The sequence below is a fragment of the Acipenser ruthenus genome, chromosome 7 (assembly GCF_902713425.1).
Source record: "Acipenser ruthenus chromosome 7, fAciRut3.2 maternal haplotype, whole genome shotgun sequence".
NCBI lineage: Eukaryota > Metazoa > Chordata > Actinopteri > Acipenseriformes > Acipenseridae > Acipenser > Acipenser ruthenus.
The window spans coordinates 38,980,021-38,999,297 of NC_081195.1; the positions used below are offsets into that span (position 1 = coordinate 38,980,021).

At 40.2% G+C, this 19,277-nt stretch overlaps 1 protein-coding gene across 3 annotated transcripts in view; it reads right to left on the bottom strand.

Annotated features, from left to right (window-relative positions):
• Positions 1 to 5,136: 5,136 nt before the first annotated feature.
• The window catches only part of LOC117414676 (DENN domain-containing protein 2A-like), a 61,033-nt gene continuing 46,892 nt past the window's right edge, over positions 5,137 to 19,277 (bottom strand). For all 3 annotated transcript variants that reach the window (XM_059026924.1, XM_059026925.1, XM_034024441.3), the window contains exons 14-20: positions 18,403 to 18,551; positions 11,334 to 11,511; positions 9,925 to 9,966; positions 7,991 to 8,099; positions 7,545 to 7,790; positions 6,412 to 6,498; positions 5,137 to 5,800 (exon numbers count right to left, since the gene is read on the bottom strand). In XM_059026924.1, the coding sequence (XP_058882907.1) occupies positions 5,769 to 5,800; positions 6,412 to 6,498; positions 7,545 to 7,790; positions 7,991 to 8,099; positions 9,925 to 9,966; positions 11,334 to 11,511; positions 18,403 to 18,551 (843 nt within the window). In that variant the 3' untranslated portion in view covers positions 5,137 to 5,768. The remainder of the gene's footprint in view (positions 5,801 to 6,411; positions 6,499 to 7,544; positions 7,791 to 7,990; positions 8,100 to 9,924; positions 9,967 to 11,333; positions 11,512 to 18,402; positions 18,552 to 19,277) is intronic.

Genomic DNA, 19,277 nt, shown 5'->3' on the forward strand with positions numbered 1-19,277 from the left:
TGTGTTTTTTACCACACCAGGAGGGCTTATCGCACGCACAGAAATCGTAGATGGTCAACTACTGACTGCATCATGCCTGCCACAGGTCTCCCTGCTAGTACGTACATGCGGGGATTGCAGTAACCACAGACCGTACATGACTTTTGCAGAAATTAAATATTTGCTGACATAAAGGGGTTTAACAGAAGAGTTTTGTGCAAAATTCAGGAGAAAAACTGTCCCGGGAGTTGTCCGGGAGAAGTGTCCAAAAACAGTACAGTTCCGGCAAATAAGTTGACAGATCTGCATTTATTTCTTAGTCTTTAAAACCTTTTGTTTACACACGCAGTTAACATGGTAGACACGTTGTAGTGAGTTTTCAGTTTATAAAACTTTTGTTCTTCATGAAGTATTTATGGTGATTGATGAGTACGCTGTTGGATACTGATTCTTGGATATAAAACAGTTTTGCTGTTTTTGAAGTCTGTATATATTATATTACTTTTTATTTTTAGTTGGTTGTTTCCTGTAAATGGATAATAAATACCAGTATAAAATACCATTAGGTAAAGACAGAATATCACTGCTTTTTGTTTCTTTTTCCATGCACAACAGCTGAACTTGCTTGCCTATAGCGACTGGAAAGCCAGCAATGTATTAATTTCTAGTGAGCACAAAGCCCTTTGCACACAAAAAAACAATAGGGTTACCAAAAAAAAAAAACACATGTATTATCGATAACCATTTTAACAGGCAATAGTGCTAATTTTAGAAATACTAAATACAATTGTAAATGGTCTTCTATTACGAAGTGTTTCAATATTTTAAAAGCTCTACTAAAGTAGGCTTAACGTTTGACCTACAATTATGAATTATTGTGATGAAATAATTATTTTCGGTGAAAGAAAATAAAAAATAAAAAACAGCAGAAATAAAAAATATTTGATTAGATTTAATTTAAATCACAAAGCTGTATTTGCTTGCAAGTTTGTTAGTGTGTGGAAGAATGCAATAAGGAATTATATTCCAGTGTAAATGAACGTGTTTGTGCAACACTGCATTTTAACAGATGAGTTCTCTACAGTATATTAACAATTTGTGAACTGAACACAAGAGTGAAATGTTAAACTTTCAGTTTTATTTCATTTTAGTGCCACCTAGTGGACAGCTTGGCCTCCCATTTTTTTTCTTTGTTGGTCCTGAAGAGCTTCATCTTTACATTACAAACAGAAGTATTGCACTCATTTCAATAGCTTTTGCTCCACCTTTTTTTTCTTGATTATACAAATTTAATAAAAACTTACATTCAATGTTATAGTGTCCCACAATCTTATTCAATTTTACATTGAAGTATGCCATAGTTTAACCTCCTGTGCATTCTACCCGATCAAAAATGAGACCCTTTGCAGTTTTCCCTCTACTCTTAAATCTAGGGATGTCAGTGTTCAATTTTGACAGTATGAGAACTGTCAAAAAATATACCACGGTTATCGACATACTGCAGTATAACGTCTTTTTATTATACAGCTATTAAAACCAGTATAAATTCCATTACCATTTTTAAAGTAGCTATTTAAAGAAATAAAATAAAACAATACAACTTTAAACAGCTGTATGTGTTGTATCTCCCTCTGCTGGGTTTTAGCTTGAGCATATTTTCCTGTTCTCTCTACAACTATAAAACACAATGAACATCCCATACAAAATAACCTGTTTTAACAGCACAATAAGCTTAGTGTTAATGTAAGTGTTCCAAATTGTAGAAATTCATGAAGATATTGGAATTGTAGTGCAGTAGTTCATTCGTCTAAAAATACTGCTTCCAGCTTCTAATAAAAGAAGCTGATGTGCAGTTAGGACAGCTTTAAAACCCCATTATCCTGAATTTAGTTCGTCCTTTTCTCTTCATCTCTTAATCTCTGCCTATGCCTCTCATCTCTCTCTTGACTTTATAGAAACACTCACTCTCCCCGCTCCTCAGGACGAGATGGGGGATCTGGATACCTACTTTCTCCACCCTGGAATTTCTCGATCCCCTCTGCTCTCTCCTCCCTCTCTGTCAGCACTTTTGAGTTTCATCTGCTTCTTATTGTTCTCTATCGCCCCCTGCTCACTTTCTTGACAAGCTCGAATGCCTCCTCTCTTACCACTTCTATTCCTATCATTTTGTTAGCCGATTTTAACATTCATCTCTCCAACTCAACTCATTCTTCTGGCTTCCTCCCTCTCCTTGATTCTTTCTCTCTCCAACTCTCCCCCTTGCCTCCTACTCACAAAGCTGGCTGTCAACTGGACCTGATTTTCTTCAGAAACTACTCTCCTCCTTCCCCTACTATCACTTTCATCTCCTTCTTGGACCACTTCGTCTCCTTTTCACTTCTACCCTCTCGCCCATTCATTTCTAACCCCCCTCTCTCTTTTCACCACAATCTCTGCTCCCTTTCCTCAACCACCTTTACTTCCTCTGCTCTCTCCCTTCTTCCCCCTATTGACTCATTCAGCAGACTCGGCCACCATGACACTTTCTTCTTCTTTCAACACAACTCTTGACTACTTCTGTCCTATCGTCTCACGCCCTGCTTGCTCCTCCCCTCCCCAACCCTGGCTATCCTCTACACTCCGCTTATCCTGTAATGAGCTGCACACTGCTGAGTGGAGAGAGAGGAGATCCAAGCTAGCCTCTGATTTAGGCTACTGCCGCTCCCTCCTCTCCTGGTTCTCCACAGCCCTCACCTCTGTCAAACACTCCTATTATCAATCTCTCATCCTGTCCTCCAGTAACAACCGCTGACTTTTCTCCACCTTCTTCTCCCTCCTCAAACTTCCACCCCCTCCCCAATAATCCTCCTTTAAACCTGATGATTTTGCCTTCTCCTCCTCCAAAGTCGTGGACATTCAGAAGCTACTCTCCAGACCAGCTCTCTCCTCCCCCCCCCCCCCCCCATTCCCAACTTTCACACCACTATCTGACCCAGACCTTTGCTCCTTGCTCCTAAAACAGCAACAAGATACTGGAGGAGGCTGTGTGGTCCAGTGGTTAAAGAACCCGGGTTCAAATCCCACCTCAGCCACTGACTCATTGTATGACCCTGAGCAAGTCACTTAACCTCCTTGTGCTCCGTCTTTTGGGTGAGACGTAGTTGTAAGTGACTCTGCAGCTGATGCATAGTTCACACACCCTAGTCTCTGTAAGTCGCCTTGGATAAAGGCGTCTGCTAAATAAACAAATAATAATAATAACTGTGGAAGAGATTTCAAGCAACCACAACCAAAGCTAGTATCTGAGCCCTCTTGCTGCACGTGTGCTGTAGCACCATGTTGCAGACAGGCCTGCGTAGTCTCTGGAAAAAACAGAAAAACACACAAGAGAAAAATCTTTCAACAAAACACAGTAATATAACAATTACATAAAAAATATAAACTGTCTCGCATATTAGCTGAAAGACAAAACGAGAAATAAAATAACTCCAGCTGGAGCTATACAGCCTGGGGGGAGAGAACAAAATCAGATGCTGGATCCCTGGGATGGAGCGGCAGGACATAACAAGCAATATACACGGAATTAGAAAAACTATTACAGCGTTTATGAAATATCACATAAATTAAGTGTAAAGCACAATAATTTGCGAAACAATTATACAGTTAGAAGCAACAACTACTTATCTGAACCAGGCTCTCCAATCAGGACATCACAGGCTCGTTGAGCAGCTTTGGTATATCAATATTCAGGTTTCGGGTCTTTAGGAGGTAAATACCTATACGGTAATGGTTACATTTTGGATGTGAAAGGGAATCTAATATTCGGTTTGCTTTTTTATAGGTTATCCGCACTGTCTAGTTGGCTTAAGTTTCATCCACTATTACCCCCCCCCCCCCCCCCCCCAAGTCCTTTTCGTACATAGCTTCCTCTATTTCGTTACTATTCATGTTGTACTTGCCTGTAATGTTTTTGTGCCCTATGTGCAGGACTTTGCATTTATTCACATTAAATTTCATATGCCATGTGTCAGCCCTAGCTTGAATCTTGTCTAAATCTCTTTGTATTATTAAAGTTATTGATTGGGAGTTGGCTACCGCTCAGTTTTGTGTCGTCTACAAATTTGCATATCTTACTGATTATGTCTTGGTCCAGGTCATTTATATAGATTAGGAATAACAATGGTCCCAATACTGATCCCTGTGGTACCCCACTTGTTACATTACTCCAGTTTGATGTCTGGCCTCTAATTATAACTCTCTGCTTTCTATCTTGTAACCAGTTATGAATCCATGTTGCTACTTTACCATTTATTCCTACTGATTTAATCTTTAGATATAGCCTTTCATGCGGTACTTTGTCAAATGCTTTTCTAAGTAGATTATGTCATACGCACTATCCTTGTTTTAAAGCTAACCCTTCACTAACTGTCTCTAACTGGTGTTCTTTACATTTAGCCATTGGAGGAACAAAGTAAACTTGTCACAGGAGCATAAGTCTATGTGCAGCTGAAATAACACAATTTTAAATATTAAAAAGAAGCAAATACATTCTTATTGAAGTTTACACAGGAATAGTAATAAAACTCAGGAAACACATTTTGTATGGTCAATTGCTATTTTCTTTAAAAACAAAACAAAAAAGCTTATTTAATACAGATTTTTTTTTTTTTTTTGCTTCAAATGCAAATCTAGTGGTGTTTTAATAAAAATCTCTACTTTGCACTTGGTTTAACAAAACTAAAATAGTTCTTTGGAGATGCCATTCCAAAATGGAATTGTCCAGTTTATTCACCCTTCATAAAATGTTCTGAAATGGAATGATTCACAGTTCCTAAATCTTCTCCCAGGCTTTCAAAATCACATGCCAGTAGTCCAAATGTTACATCCTTCAATATTCTGAAATATTCCACAGATCAGTCTTGACAAAATCCACATTCCAAACAAAACAATAAATGTTCCACAACTGTGTCCTTCCTTGTTTTTATAGTTCATTCTAAAACAGACTCCCCCCTTCCTGTGTAGTGGTACAGGCCTGTAGTGCTTTAAAGTGGTCGACCTATCAAAATATGCACTTAACCCTTACAAACAGTAAAAAAAAAAAAAAAACACAGAAAAATGCTAACTATTATACAAAACATATATGCTGCCAACATCAAAACAAGAATTACAAGCCTCCTGTTTTAACAGAATCCCATTTATTAGCCACTTAAGGAGCAGTCATTCTGGAAGATACCCTTTTGGTTAGAAAGAACTGTTTCCTTTTGGTTCACAAGTCACTGTCTTTAGGATAAGTTTGTATTCTGTTCCAGCTTGTGGAGTTCTAGCTTTAAATCAAGTCTCCTGTTGGGGAATGTAGGCAGGTCTGGAGACTAAGTGAAATGTTCTTGAAATGTAATGGCATCACAACCCCCAGCTGAACAGACACTCCTGTAGCATTCAGTTAAACTCAGTACTGCGTCACAGGAACAGCACTCAGTGTCTGACCCTCAAACCACGGGAGGACTCTGCACGGACACCAGGTAAGTTATAAACCAGGATCCTCAGGCTCCCAGTGCAGAACTCTTGCCCGCTCTGGTTTAAGTTTTGCTCAGCAGTTATAGGAGTCACTCACAACCCAGACAGCTTTTCACTGCTCAGTATTTTAAAGTTTTAGTCCCTGAATAGAATCCAGTCTCAAGTGAAGCTATATTCTATCATGTGATTATTTTCATTTATTTGATTCTATCCAGGAAATAAACAAAAAGCTTTTCCTCTGAGTATGGGAGGTTTAATTCTTCTTGGTAATGTTGGTTATCGTTGATTCTTTAAACTCATTTTTTGGAAAGGAACTTCATTTTGTTACCTGGAATAAGAAAAAAAAATAATAAATCAGAATATCTTCTCTGTTAAATACTTGGTGCACATGGCTTTACCAGTTTACTGTATGTCACTGTATTGTACTTTTGCTGAAATTTTGCGTTTTTCATGGGGGTCCATCACTACTTGAACATGCAAGAGTGTGATGCACACGCTAATGTCATTAATAGGAGTGATTGTAAGGGATAACAACATTGTGGGGCCTTGAGCCAAGAAAGTGTGGGAATCCCTGGCTTACATGAGCACTCTACTCAGAACCTGACTGTCAGTCTGTAAGCCATGCCCATCTCCTTTTAAACAACCAGCTCAGAGATTTTAGGCTTAACTGAACCAAAAACCTTATCCAAACACACAATTACAATTCCTTACTAGGTGAAGCATTCCCTCTTAATTCATATGGAATTCAGCAGTTTAGAAATAATATATAGATTGAATAAAATATTCCAGGTTTTGTTTTACTGTCTATGTAATAATCTCAGATGTGTGTAATTAAAATGAGCGCTTAATAAAATTCTGGAATGGCTCCAGCTGCTATGCAATGGGAGTATCATGTGCCACACAACTGGATACACAATGTAGATGGGAATTCATTATTACCTAACCCTTTGAGGAATTTATTGACACCACTCTGCTCGCTGCCTCGAAGGGAGTCCAGGTAATCCTGGGCTCGTAATTCAAACAGACCTGTAAAAGCGAATGCAAGCTCCTCTTAGTACAGCAGATCACTCTGCTTTAACCTCATGCATTTAAAAGAGATACTCTAACACATACATGTAAGCCAATACATTCTTCTGGCTTTACAGTATATCTCTTGTTGAGAGTGTCTGCATGGTGGATTTGTAAAATTATACTGACATACACATGGACAGTACACACAGATGCATCTTGGCCTATACAAAAGAAAAAAAAAAAACAATTGGGCTGCTAAATTACAAGCAAATACATTGCACTTGTAGTTTATGATCACAGAACTCGGTAATTCACTGCAGGTCATGTAAACATCAATAATAAACACATTTTCAAGTAGACTTTCATAATTCTGCACAACAACCAACTGTCCTTTACATGTGGGCTTTTACATATTTGCACACTTCTGACCAATTGGTAGAAATCATGTAGTGATCATCAGAGTTGTTTATTAATAGAGGTTGTTAATACATCAATATTTGTGTGTGTTTTTCATTGTTCTCTGACAAATGGAGAATATTTTTTTTTTTGGGATGTCCTTAAGTTCACTGTAGGGGAACTGGAGTTATGCTTGGAACAGATTATTTGTAGTGGAAGTAGGTTCAAATGTTTTACTGTTTTAACACTTAAAATGATCTTGACTGTCAATGTCTGCAGAACGTTTATTTTTCACATCAACAACCATTGGCACAAAAACAGGTCTTATTGGCGGTAACCCCTCCTTAGTTCCTCTGTAAACATTTTCTTGAAAGGTAAATATGTTAATAAATCATTTATTTGGTCATGTCTGGTGCTCTGTTTGTGAACGTATTGTTTCATAACACTTTGTTCTTTGTGTACTACATTTTAACACTGCTTAGAACTGTTCAAGAACTATTACATATTCATTGTCATTTACATGTTCATGATTTGCATTTCCGTCCATCTGAAAGTGCACACTTCACAATTACTTTGCTATTTTACTAGTCGGCTATTGGGTGCTACCCCTGGTAAGGAGATGCAGTATGTACGGTGAAAGGTATAGCGCTGAAGGCTGGACCTACCCCGGAGTCCCTGCCGTCGCAGATCCTGGTCGTGGATGAAGCCAGCGAACATCTGCGTCTCCATGAAGACCTCCAAGAAGCGGCGCAGGCTTTTGGAGGAGATGGCCTTGCGGAAGGCATCGCGGTGGAACACAGCCCCCTCGTCTTCACGCTCCCCCGGGCCCAGGAACAGTGAGTAGTGCCCTACCATCTCCACAAAGAAGCGCACAATGGCCTCCGATACCACCACACTCAAAGAGCTCGAGTCTGTACAAGGGAAGGAAAGAGTACCATACTAAGCTAAAGAAAGCTCGGTCTGTATGCTTTACTTTCAGTTAGTTATGCACCTCTGGATCTGTGGTGTACAAGAGATCACACTGAAAGCATATCAAAGTGTATTTAAGGACTGATAAGTAAAAAAAAAAAAAACATACAGTAGCTACCAGACTAAAGACAAATACGCTCACCATTCAAGGAAGGCTCTCCTTTCTCGCACGCTAGCTCCTTCCTCTTCTCTAGTACGTGTTCTAGGGCTGCTTGCAGTTTATGGGGCAAGATTGAGTCCTCGTCGTCCATCTAAATGGAGCAGAAGATATTCAGGTTGGGTGAGAAAAGCACATGTGTTGATTGTGTTCAAGACACTACAGTGGGAACCGCATGTTATGACCGCTATGACGCAAAATCCTCCGGCAGAATTTGCAGCACAATCAGGTTGCTGCGATGTGCGATTTGCACTGTGTTTTGAACACTGGAGGGCGCTACGAGGCTAGAAACTGGAATTTCAAGGATTTTAACTGAAATACATCCGTTTACCAGCAGGGTCGCAAACTGAAGCCTCTTCCTTTCCTGGCATCTTTCTGCTAGCCCCAAGTATAGGCCTATAAATAATATGAAGATTACGCTTTATAAAGTTGTGTGGTAAAAGGCAGTTTCTGCAGGAGACGGATAACAAGCATAATCACTAAAAAACAGCAGCATAATACCAATTTTAAAAAAATACAGCGATCTAATATAATGTTAAACTAGTTTTGTCTCTTTTTGCGTTACATTAAAAAAGTATTTTCTGTTAACAAATTTAAAATACTAACACTAATGCAGGAGGAATCATTTCCCAACACAAGCGAAAACGTACAGTGCACTGTAGCCACCTGCACATTTAAACCAGCTTACATTTTTTAATGTAAAACACAAATACTCTAAAATATGTCTGTCATACAGTAACATGCTTTTTAAATACAGAATAAAAGGTTATTTTTTCCATAAATCTAACTGTGTCTGCAGTCTGTGTTAGATGGAAAGATTAAGTTACTTTTATCAATTGAAATTTCTTGGTGACACAATATCCACCATCACAATATACATTATTTACCCAAATGTTACTAAAATTGCATGAGGTATTTGAAAACCATTTAGGAGTACTAAGACATTGAAGACACTGTAAAATGTTTGTCATTTCAGTTTCTTTTAGTATTACTAAAATCAGCATTATTAAGTGTTTAATAGTTGTAATGGTATTTTACAACAATGTGTGGTTAAGGGAGTGTATCTTTATTGAAATCTCTAACATACTCTGCACATGTTCAATCCAAATAAACAACAACAAAAAAACATTTCCACGACCATTCACATTTTTTGATCATTATTAATCAAATATTAATTGATTTTAACATACATAGCACAGCAATATAATATTTCAATGTTACATTTATTATTATTTATTTCTTAGCAGACGCCCTTATCCAGGGCGACTTACAATTGCTACAAGATATCACATTATTTTTACATACAATTACCCATTCATACAGCTGGGTTTTTACTGGAGCAATCTAGGTAAAGTACCTTGCTCAAGGGTACAGCAGCAATGTCCCCCACCTGGGATTGAACCCACGACCCTCCGGTCACGAGTCCAGAGCCCTAACCACTACTCCACACTGCTGGACCATTGTGTTTTGTAGGACAGCAGGGAGAACCATCCATACGTGACCGATGTATCACTTACAGCTGGCGGCACTGAGGCATGGCATTCAGAACTGTTGGATTCCTTCAAGAATTACAGTAAATGCATTGGAAAACTCCAAATTATCATGGTAGTTTTGTAAAAAATAAAAGCAGGTCACAACCAGACAACGTGGTTCCTAAGAATTAGCCTTCTAGAAAAGTAGATCACCATGACCTGAATTCTCATACCCTCAATCATTTGTGTTCATCAGACAGGGGTTTCTGCCCGATGTGTCGTGAAGGCACCTTAGAAATACAATTATCACTCGGCCAGTCAGTCCGTCTCCGGAAAAGGTCTCATTCTAGATTGCCTCTACTCTGAGCCGACTGCGTTAATTAAAAGTATGCTGTCTGGTCTACGAAGAACCAGACAGAAGAAGGTAATATGAGAAATCCTGCCTACCTGTCTCAGGAACCGATTGTTACAAAGGTCAACCACCAGGACCTGGAAAGAAGAGCATAGAAGGGTGTGATGTAATTTCCTGGCAGTGAACTACCTGAGCTCTTTCCTGCCTTGTTTGAATACACTACGGACCACTGTTTGAAGAAGGAAAAGCCCACACATCAGTCAGGCCAGAGTTACGTCATTGTACCTCCATATCCACACTCTTTCATCACAGATATTTTTTTATACAGATCGCTTTCATCCGTTCTGCTTCTATATTTAACCTTTAGAATTCTTAGGATCCACTGTGTTTGCATTTCATTGTTTCTACTTAGTAATTCTTTCCTTAGCTTACACTAAAACACTTCCCATATTGCTTTGTAAAAACCAACATGATCATGTTTGTAACAGTTTAGTGGGATTTGTAGGTTGTCCTCCACACAAAATGACTGGGTCTGGTGATCCTGTATTTTTTCTGCTGACATTTGGCCCTTTTCAACAATAACACACTTGAGAACGAATCCTGATAATTTTGTGACAAGCCCCCCTCATGAGCCTAAGAAAGGAGTGTCCATTTATTATTTTAAACTTGATTTTCTTTTTGGAATGCCCAATTGCTTTTCCCTTCATCTGGCTCAGGAGACTCAAAGGTTCAGCAGGGCGTCCTCTGATCCTACACCCAAGACTGCTTCCTTTTTCACCCAGGAACTCGAGCTGATGTCAGAGAGCTACTGACCTCTGGAGGACAAAGGCCAGCCCTGCAGGTGTCTGCTCTGAGCACACTGGGTGCCTGGCCAGCAGGGTTCGCTGCAGCACGATGAAGATAAACAGTCCGGTTTTGCCTCCCTAACCCATGGGAAAGCCACAGCCAATGCGACACTCCCTTCGGAGTCCCCAGCAAAGACTGGCTTACTTCGCACAGCTAGTGCGAACCTGCGCTGTATGACTCACCCTGCGCAGCGCGCGGCTACGCTTCTACCAGGTGAGCCACTCAGGGACCCTGTGATGAAAACAGTTTGTTACAAATATTTGTACTTTAATTTAGCATAACAGATTTTTGAAGTTACAGACCCCAAAAATGTTCCTTGTATCCTGTTACTTCCTGTGCTGCAGGTCACAGGGTTTGACTGCAGCTAGACAAATCAGACAGAAATTGGCAGAGAACACAGGAAGTTATTAGGTACCAGAAAGCATCTTTATTTGTATATTGTAATTGAAATGGCTGCATATCTAAAATTAAAAAAGTTTTACAAACAAGCAAAGAACCAGAATATATTCAAAGCAGGTAAAAGTGTCTCTTATTATCAATAGATGTTTTCAGTGTTGCTTTATGAGAACTGGGTCAATTTGTTTCCAAGTTAAGAGGACAGCCCGTTTGGTGGTATGACAGCAGTGGAAAGCCCTGATCCCCAGCCTCGCTCACTCACCTCTTCGATGGGTAGCTCTTTGAGCTGGGGCAGGGAGCTGGACAGCAGGCCCACGATGAAGGGGGTGGGGGTGCAGACGATGTCGATCATGGAGGGGGGCAGCACCGGGATGTAGGTGTGCTGCCAAGCAAAGGGGTACAGCATGGCAACAACGGCGTGGCAGCACTGAGACAGCGTGCTGGCGACAAAGAGAGAAGAGAGTGGAGAGGGTGATACAGAGTCAATACAGGTTCATACTAAGGATGGGCATTTCTGTATATTTTAATAATCGAATTCACATAACTTACTAAATGATTAAAGTATTACACTATTATACTTTACATCAACGTGCCACTGGTTAAAAATAATGCTTACATAACACCAAAATTTGAATTAACAGGAAGTGTAATAAAAGTGTAATAAGAGTATGCATAAAGCCCAAACACCAATACAAAGGCAACATAATAATACACAGATTATAATGAATCAATGAATGATGTCTTCATTGGACAACTATAAAATATAAATACTTACATTACGTAACATATTATATTAAATACAGTAAATATCTCAGTACATTTAAAAATTTTCCCAAAATTAATGTATCAGAAATGAAAACTAATATAAACACTGAGGCCCAAATTTATAAAGGGGAAAAACCAACCATAAAATAATGGTATTACATGTATATGAGACTTTTTCTTTAGTGCGCCTCGGAATATCGTTCCATCTTTTCTTCACCTCCTCCACCGTTCTTATAATAATGCCTACACTCTAGAAGTAAAGGCTCTCGTTAGAACCTTGCTTTGCCACTGTGGGGAGACCTTTTTAGGTGCTTCTAAGAACCATTTTTTTTACATGGATTCTATATTCTCTATTTGCAGACTTTCTTTTTTGTCATGTAAGCTGTGAAACATGTATTGAAAATTGGAGTTTGCAAAACAATACAAACTGCAATTTACAAAATGACTTGAACAGAAGGGTTAAAAAATGAGCTATTTGCATTGTTATTAAATGTTTCTTTGTCCTTGAAAACGATGTCTCCTTGCTGCAGACAAGTCTCCCACATCACCTTGTCTTTTATAGAGCCTACTGTCTGACTGCGGCAAATTAACGCCTGCTTTTCAGAGTTCTTAAAATAATCAAGCAAATATGAGGCCCACAATTACCAGCAGCTTTAATAAATTAGACAGAATATTTAATAGACCTCATTTGCAAAATCCCCTCCCATTTTTAGCAGTTTTGTTCAGAAACGCCCAGAATTACATATGCATATACAGAATTACATATGCATCAAGGGCTAAAGCGTCCAGAGACATTGCCCCTGCAAATCACGTATTATTGTGTGTTTTTTACAAAATATGCACACAGGAACTTACACTACAGTTGCTGGACTAGTATTGTCCCTCCAATATTTTGAAACGCCCACCGCGTAGCTCCTCAGAATTTATGGAAACTATAGTAAGATCCAAAATGGAAAATTACCTATATGGTAACAGTATCCTGGGAGACAGTCAGCATGGTTTTAGGTAAGGGAGATCATGTCTAACTAACCTGCTTGATTTTTTTGAGGATGCAACATCGACACTGGATAATTGCAAAGCATACAACATGGTTTATTTAGATTTCCAGAAAGTGTTTGACAGTCCAGCATAAAAGATTAATTCTCAAACTGAACGCAGTAGGGATTCAAGGAAATGCATCCACATGGATTAGGGAGTGGTTAACATGTAGAAAACAGAGTGTACGGATTAGAAGAGAAACCTCAAAATGGAGCAAGGTAAGCAGTGGTGTACCACAGGGATCAGTATTAGGTCCTCTGCTATTCCTAATCTACATTAATGATTTAGATTCTGGTATATTAAGCAAACTTGTTAAATTTGCAGACGACACAAAAATAGGAGGAGTGGCAAACACTGTTGCAGCAGCAAAGGTCATTCAAAATGATCTAGACAGCATTCAGAACTGGGCAGACACATGGCAAATGACATTTAATAGAGAAAAGTGCAAGGTACTGCACGCAGGCAATAAAAATGTGCATTATAAATATCATATGGGATATACTGAAATTGAAGAAGGAAACTATGAAAAAGACCTAGGAGTTTATGTCGACTCAGAAATGTCTTCATCTAGACAATGTGGGGAGGCTATAAAAAAGGCCAACAAGATGCTCGGATACATTGTGAGAAGTGTTGAATTTAAATCAAGGGAAGTAATGTTAAAACTACAATGCATTAGTAAGACCTCACCTAGAATATTGTGTTCAGTTCTGGTCACCTTGTTACAAAAAGGATATTGCTGCTCTAGAAAGAAGAGTGCAAAAAAGAGCGACCAGAATTATCCCGGGTTTAAAAGGCATGTCATATGCAGACAGGCTAAAATAATTGCATCTATTCAGTCTTGAACAAAGAAGACTACGCCGTGATCTGATTCAAACATTCAAAATTCTAAAAGGTATTGACAATGTCGACCCATAGGACTTTTTCGACCTGAAAAAAGAAACAAGGACCAGGGGTCACAAATGGAGATTAGATAAAAAGGCATTCAGAACAGAAAATAGCAGGCACTTTTTTACACAGAGAATTGTGAGGATCTGGAACCAACTCCCCAGAAATGTTGAAGCTGACACCCTGGGATCCTTCAAGAAGCTGCTTGATGAGATTCTGGGATCAATAAGCGACTAACAACCAAACAAGCAAGATGGGCCTAATGGCCTCCTCTCGTGTGTAAACTTTCCTATGTTCTTATGTATATCTATTTAAAAGTTAACAGTGGCTCTGGACAGGGGAAAAAAAAAGAAAAGGAAAAATAAGGCTTACATCAATGGTTCTTGTGAAATTGAAAGTATTATTTTTCCAGTGCTGTAGGTTCAGTTGGCTGCCAAATAAGGCAGGATATAAACCGCTGCTCTGGAAGCCGGACGCAAGGTTGCAAAATCACACTGCAAACCAGCTTTCTGGCCTCCTCTTTTTTTCCAAAAATGATTGTTCTCATGGCAACGCAATAACATAACATTCTTTCCTAGCTCACTATAAAAAAAATAACAACCAATAATTTTATTATTAAAATGCAATCCTATCTCTACATTCTTTCCTGTTTTATCTAATTCCTCAAGCCAAACAGTCTGGAGGAGACTTCTGCTGGAGGACAGGCTTTGGGCCTAGACAACCTCAAGCTATCCTGAAGCAGTTGCCTGCTAATGGAGCTCTAGGTTAAGCAGTGTACCCTGCCTGGACTATCCACTTTGGCCATTGTAATTAATAGGTCTGGGGGTTCTTTTCTGGATCAGAACTGAATCCACATGGAACAGGACCGAGGTACAGGATAGTTTGGAATTAATAACATGGGATAATACATTGAAGAATTCCCAGCAGAGCCATAAGCAAATCACAGCAGTACAAAACAACTCGACAGATTTGAAACAAATATTGCAATATTACTGCTGTGGTACCATCCAAGGGCTCATACCACTGTAACTTTCCTCATAATACCACCAACCCTCTAGTACAGAGCCAATGTATTGCCATTCTCATTACATATTATATGGAAGAGGTTACCTCTAGAGCTTCTACTGTAGTTCTGGAATCCAAAGTGGAAGAATGTGACAATGCACTTTGCATTTAGGGGAGAAACAAACAAAGTACATACAATTGATGACTACCACAAGTGGAGGCACAGGTATGGCTTTTTAGGCAGATTTTTGTTTTGAAATTATTCAACAGACTTGTTCCTAACTCCTATCCAACAATAAGTGGAAAATATAAACTGTAGTTGTTGTGTGGCAAGCTGGAGCCGCGTTTGGCTGCATTTCAGCTTGGCTGCTTTACTTCTGTGAAGTGGTTTGGGTTGTTAATCCTTTATGTGAATGGTGATATACAAGTGTGAATTGTATATTGTATTGTAGAGTCTATTAAAGTAGCATTTTCCTTGCACAAACCCAGAAAATCATTAGCCTATATATCATAACCCCATCCCAGCCTCCGAGGGGATAAAGTGCTGCGCACAGAAGGGATCAGAATGTGTGGAGCTTCCTCTCCCTGTCGGATTGGAAAGGTGGTGGGTGAAAAGCCTCCAACTCCACTGACTGGTTGACATGAAAAGCAGAGATTGTTTTAAGGAGGAAAGCAGAATTAGTATGGAGCGTGACCTTAGTCCTGGCCTCCGTGAAAAATAGGCAGGCTTTAGCAATGGCAAATGCTTGCATTTCACCTACTCGCTTCACAGAGGTGACCTGAGTTCCTGGGGGGACAATCTATTTTAATATGGCGAGCTGAAACAGTTGCCAGGTATACCTTAATTAGGGACCGAGCTATTTTTGCATGTTTGTTTTTTTTACTGTTGCTAGATTTGTGGCTATAACTCTTTAACTATATGAAATTAATGTGCACACACTAGACTTTCATAAAAAAGTGAAATAGTCTGAAACTCCCTGTTCAATACAGATAATAAAAACCACAGAAAAAGATAGACGCTTTTTAGAAAAAACATTTATTGTTAGTAAAAAAAATATTTTAGCAAGGCCAGCTCAAATCTGACAGTGCAGAATGAAACTTCAACATGTAGGGAACATGGACATTTTTTTTAATAACTGGATAAAAAAATAAAGGAATTATGGTCATATATACAAAAGGGACCAAAAGCAACCAAAAAACAGATTAATTGAATGTGCAAAAGAAAGAAAAAAAAAATTCAAATTATTTGTCCCAGGCATCCTGATCATGTGGCACAAGATGGGGCTGTTCACTGTGGCTTGAATAGCCAGCAAGGTGGCAACCAGGGCAACATAACCCTCAACAGCTTTGGTCTCGTGCATCTGATCCAAAACCTCGAAAAAATACATATTTATCGGAAAATAGGTCCTTGTGCCTTTGATGTCGCTGTTTCTCTTCTTTTGTAAAGAATTTGTGTTAAAATGTTTGTTTACTGCACCAAGGTAGGTCCGTCTTCAGCACAGCAGCAACATTCCAAAACACTTGTGTTCAAGGCTATCTCCTAATATGGTCACCTACCAGAAATACATAAGAAGGACCTCGTTTTAAAGGTCTGAATCTCCTCTTTCCAATGACAAGTAGGGCTGTCTCTTACAGTGCCTGAGTAAAAAGAGTTAAAGGGACAGGTTGCCGGCGGGATATTTAACATTGGGCAGACCCTAAAAGGTTTTAAGAGTAGGAGGGAGATTTCCTTTCTTTAAAGATCCTGCAAAAATTGCAGTATGGCTGCCATGGGGGCAAGTGATAGGGTCCAGAACGTCAGACTTAAGTTTAAAGTGCGCATTTATTTAGATATATACAGTAACTTGCCGCGCTGTGCACAGTAAACAGGGTACATCAAAACTGTCCGGGTGCTGAAAGACACACACAGGCACACGCGAGAGATGCACTAAAATAAAGAGCAATCTCCGTCTTTTTTATAAACTGGTACTGGCTTGGAACCAGATGCAATCACCCATTGTCTGTGCAGGACTCGGCAACGAGCGACTGAGCAATGTTGGTAAGGGTAAAACACGACACTCAGTACGAGGCCGACCAGTGCAGACACAAAGTCGCCCGGTGCAATGCTGGGAACCGCATGGAACTAGTTTGATGGCCGATCGGTGACTGGTTACAGTAGTGATCAGTATTTGTTCTCTGTACGATTGGGGTACTCTCGGTGCCAAGTGTAAAAAATGTGTGGAACGGGTTTGGTGGCCAATCAGTGACTGGTCTCTGTACCAATCAGGGTGCTCTCGATACAAAGTGTAAAAACACTGGTACTGACGGTAAACAGAAAAGGAGCGCTTGGTGCTCAGAGTCGATCGGTACAGGCTAGGTAACGAACCATGGAGGCAGGTGCTGGTGCACAGGAAATTGAATGTTCTGCGGAGGCCACTTGGTAAGAATGCTCAGCTTGTACCATATTTGATGCAGAATCAGCTGCTCACTAAAGCGACATAAGACTTCAGGTCACAATATGCAGCGTAGCTGTAAACAGCTCGTCCCGAAGTGTGGGGAAGCTGGCTGATCAAAGTCAAGCAGCTGCAGCTGGGGCTGTCTGTGAGCACAGACTTTGTAGCATAGCAACAGGGAGACTTCTGCCCTGGAACAATCTCCCTAGAGAGAAAATGTAATTTACTTTTCTTTCCTAATGTTAGTAATGCAAATATTACTCTCACACTTTTTTGGCTTTAGAAGGAGAGAGAAAATAAAATAGAAAGAAAAGGCTCCCGAAGGAGCAGAGCAGCAAGAAGAGCATGGAATTCGCACAAAGGTGGAAGTGGATCCTGGAGAAGGAGCGGGGAAACCTACTGGCTTCTAGCGGTGCACAAGGCCATGCTGGGAAGTAACCTGAACTGAAGGCTAAATGTTCAGAAAGCATTCAAAAGTATGATATATACTAGCAGCATGAATATAAGGAAGGGAGAGAACTTGAAAAATATGACTTCTCACAAAACAACCGTGACGGTAACGCATGCTCCTTCTCTGGCAAGATTGAAGAGAAAAGTGGCGCTGATCCCTTCTGCTCGTGGCACTTTATTCCCTTGGTGGCAGGGACTCTGTTCCTGATGCAGAGGGGGCTCTTTCAGCAGCTTTGAGAAATGTGCTCAGGTAAAAAAATCGGGCTACACAGAGGTATATCCCAATCAGTAATGGAATAACATTTCGTACTTGAAAGGGAACTGATAGGTCTTGAACTACAACAGCTGGAACTGTCACAGATGTACTACTATGGCACAAATAAAATCACTGAAACTGACAAAGTGGGCCTCACCTAGTCATGTTATCTGAATGTAACAGTTTGGTACAAATGTATGAATTCATAAACCCAAAATACAAATCATTCCGACAATGATATGTTTTATGAAAATATTTCCATGCTCTGATGATCCAAATCATGTTTTATTTGTTATTACTGTGCCAATGTTGTGAATTATTGTGAAAAGCTTTTACTATCTACAGAGTACAAAATATCTACTAAACTCTCTGACCTTCAAAATACTCACAGTGGGAAATACGGAACAATGACTACTGTGGAATTTAAAAATGCTAAATATTGTGTAAAAAAAAAGGACACCAATACAGGATGCTCCCTGTACTGTGCCCGGCCCCCTCACCTCAGCTTGTCAGCAGTGAAGATCACCCTCCTCTCCAGAAGCAGAGAAGCGAACACTCGAACCAGCAGCCGCACGTTCAGTGAGGAGAACAGACACTCGAAATCCACATGCTCAAGCCGTGAGTCCAACGGGCGGCACAGCATGATCACCTGAGGGAGGGGCAGGGGGACAGATCAGCATTGACGTCCTGATTTCATTGTACTATTGACATGGTTACCATCAATGACTGGACCACAGGTGGGCAAAGTTGGCCCTTCCATGTTTCCAATCATGTTCTAACGGAACCACATAAACCTTTATCCACCAGTAATTTATTATTTTATTATACCAATTCAACTCGGAGTGAATTGGATCCTCCAGGACTGGAATGCCCACCCTTGGATTAGATTTACCTGGTTTATTTTGTGATTGTCTCTTTTTATTTTTATAAATTTTTACCAATTTTCTCCCAATTTCTGGAATATCCAATTATTATTGAACCTGGCTCACAGCTGCAACCCCCGGACTAACTTGGGAGAGACAAGGACGAGCACATGCGTCCTCCGAAACGTGTGCCGTCATCCATCTGCTTTTTTTCGCTCTTCAAGCCCGTCGTGCAGCCATCTCAGAACTTACAGCGTCGGAGGACCACGCAGTTCTGAATTACGTACAGGCAGGCCCGCAGGCGCATGGCCAGCCACAGGGGTCGCTGCTGTGCGGTGAGCCAAGGACTCCCCAGCCGACCTAAGCCCTACCCTGCCCAGGCAGCTCTTGGCCAATTGTACGCCGCCCCCTTTGTGAACTCCCATCCACGGTCAGCAGTGGCATAGCTTGGATTCGAACCGACAATCTCCAAGCAATAGGGCGCATCCTGCAGAGTGCCTTTAATGGATGCG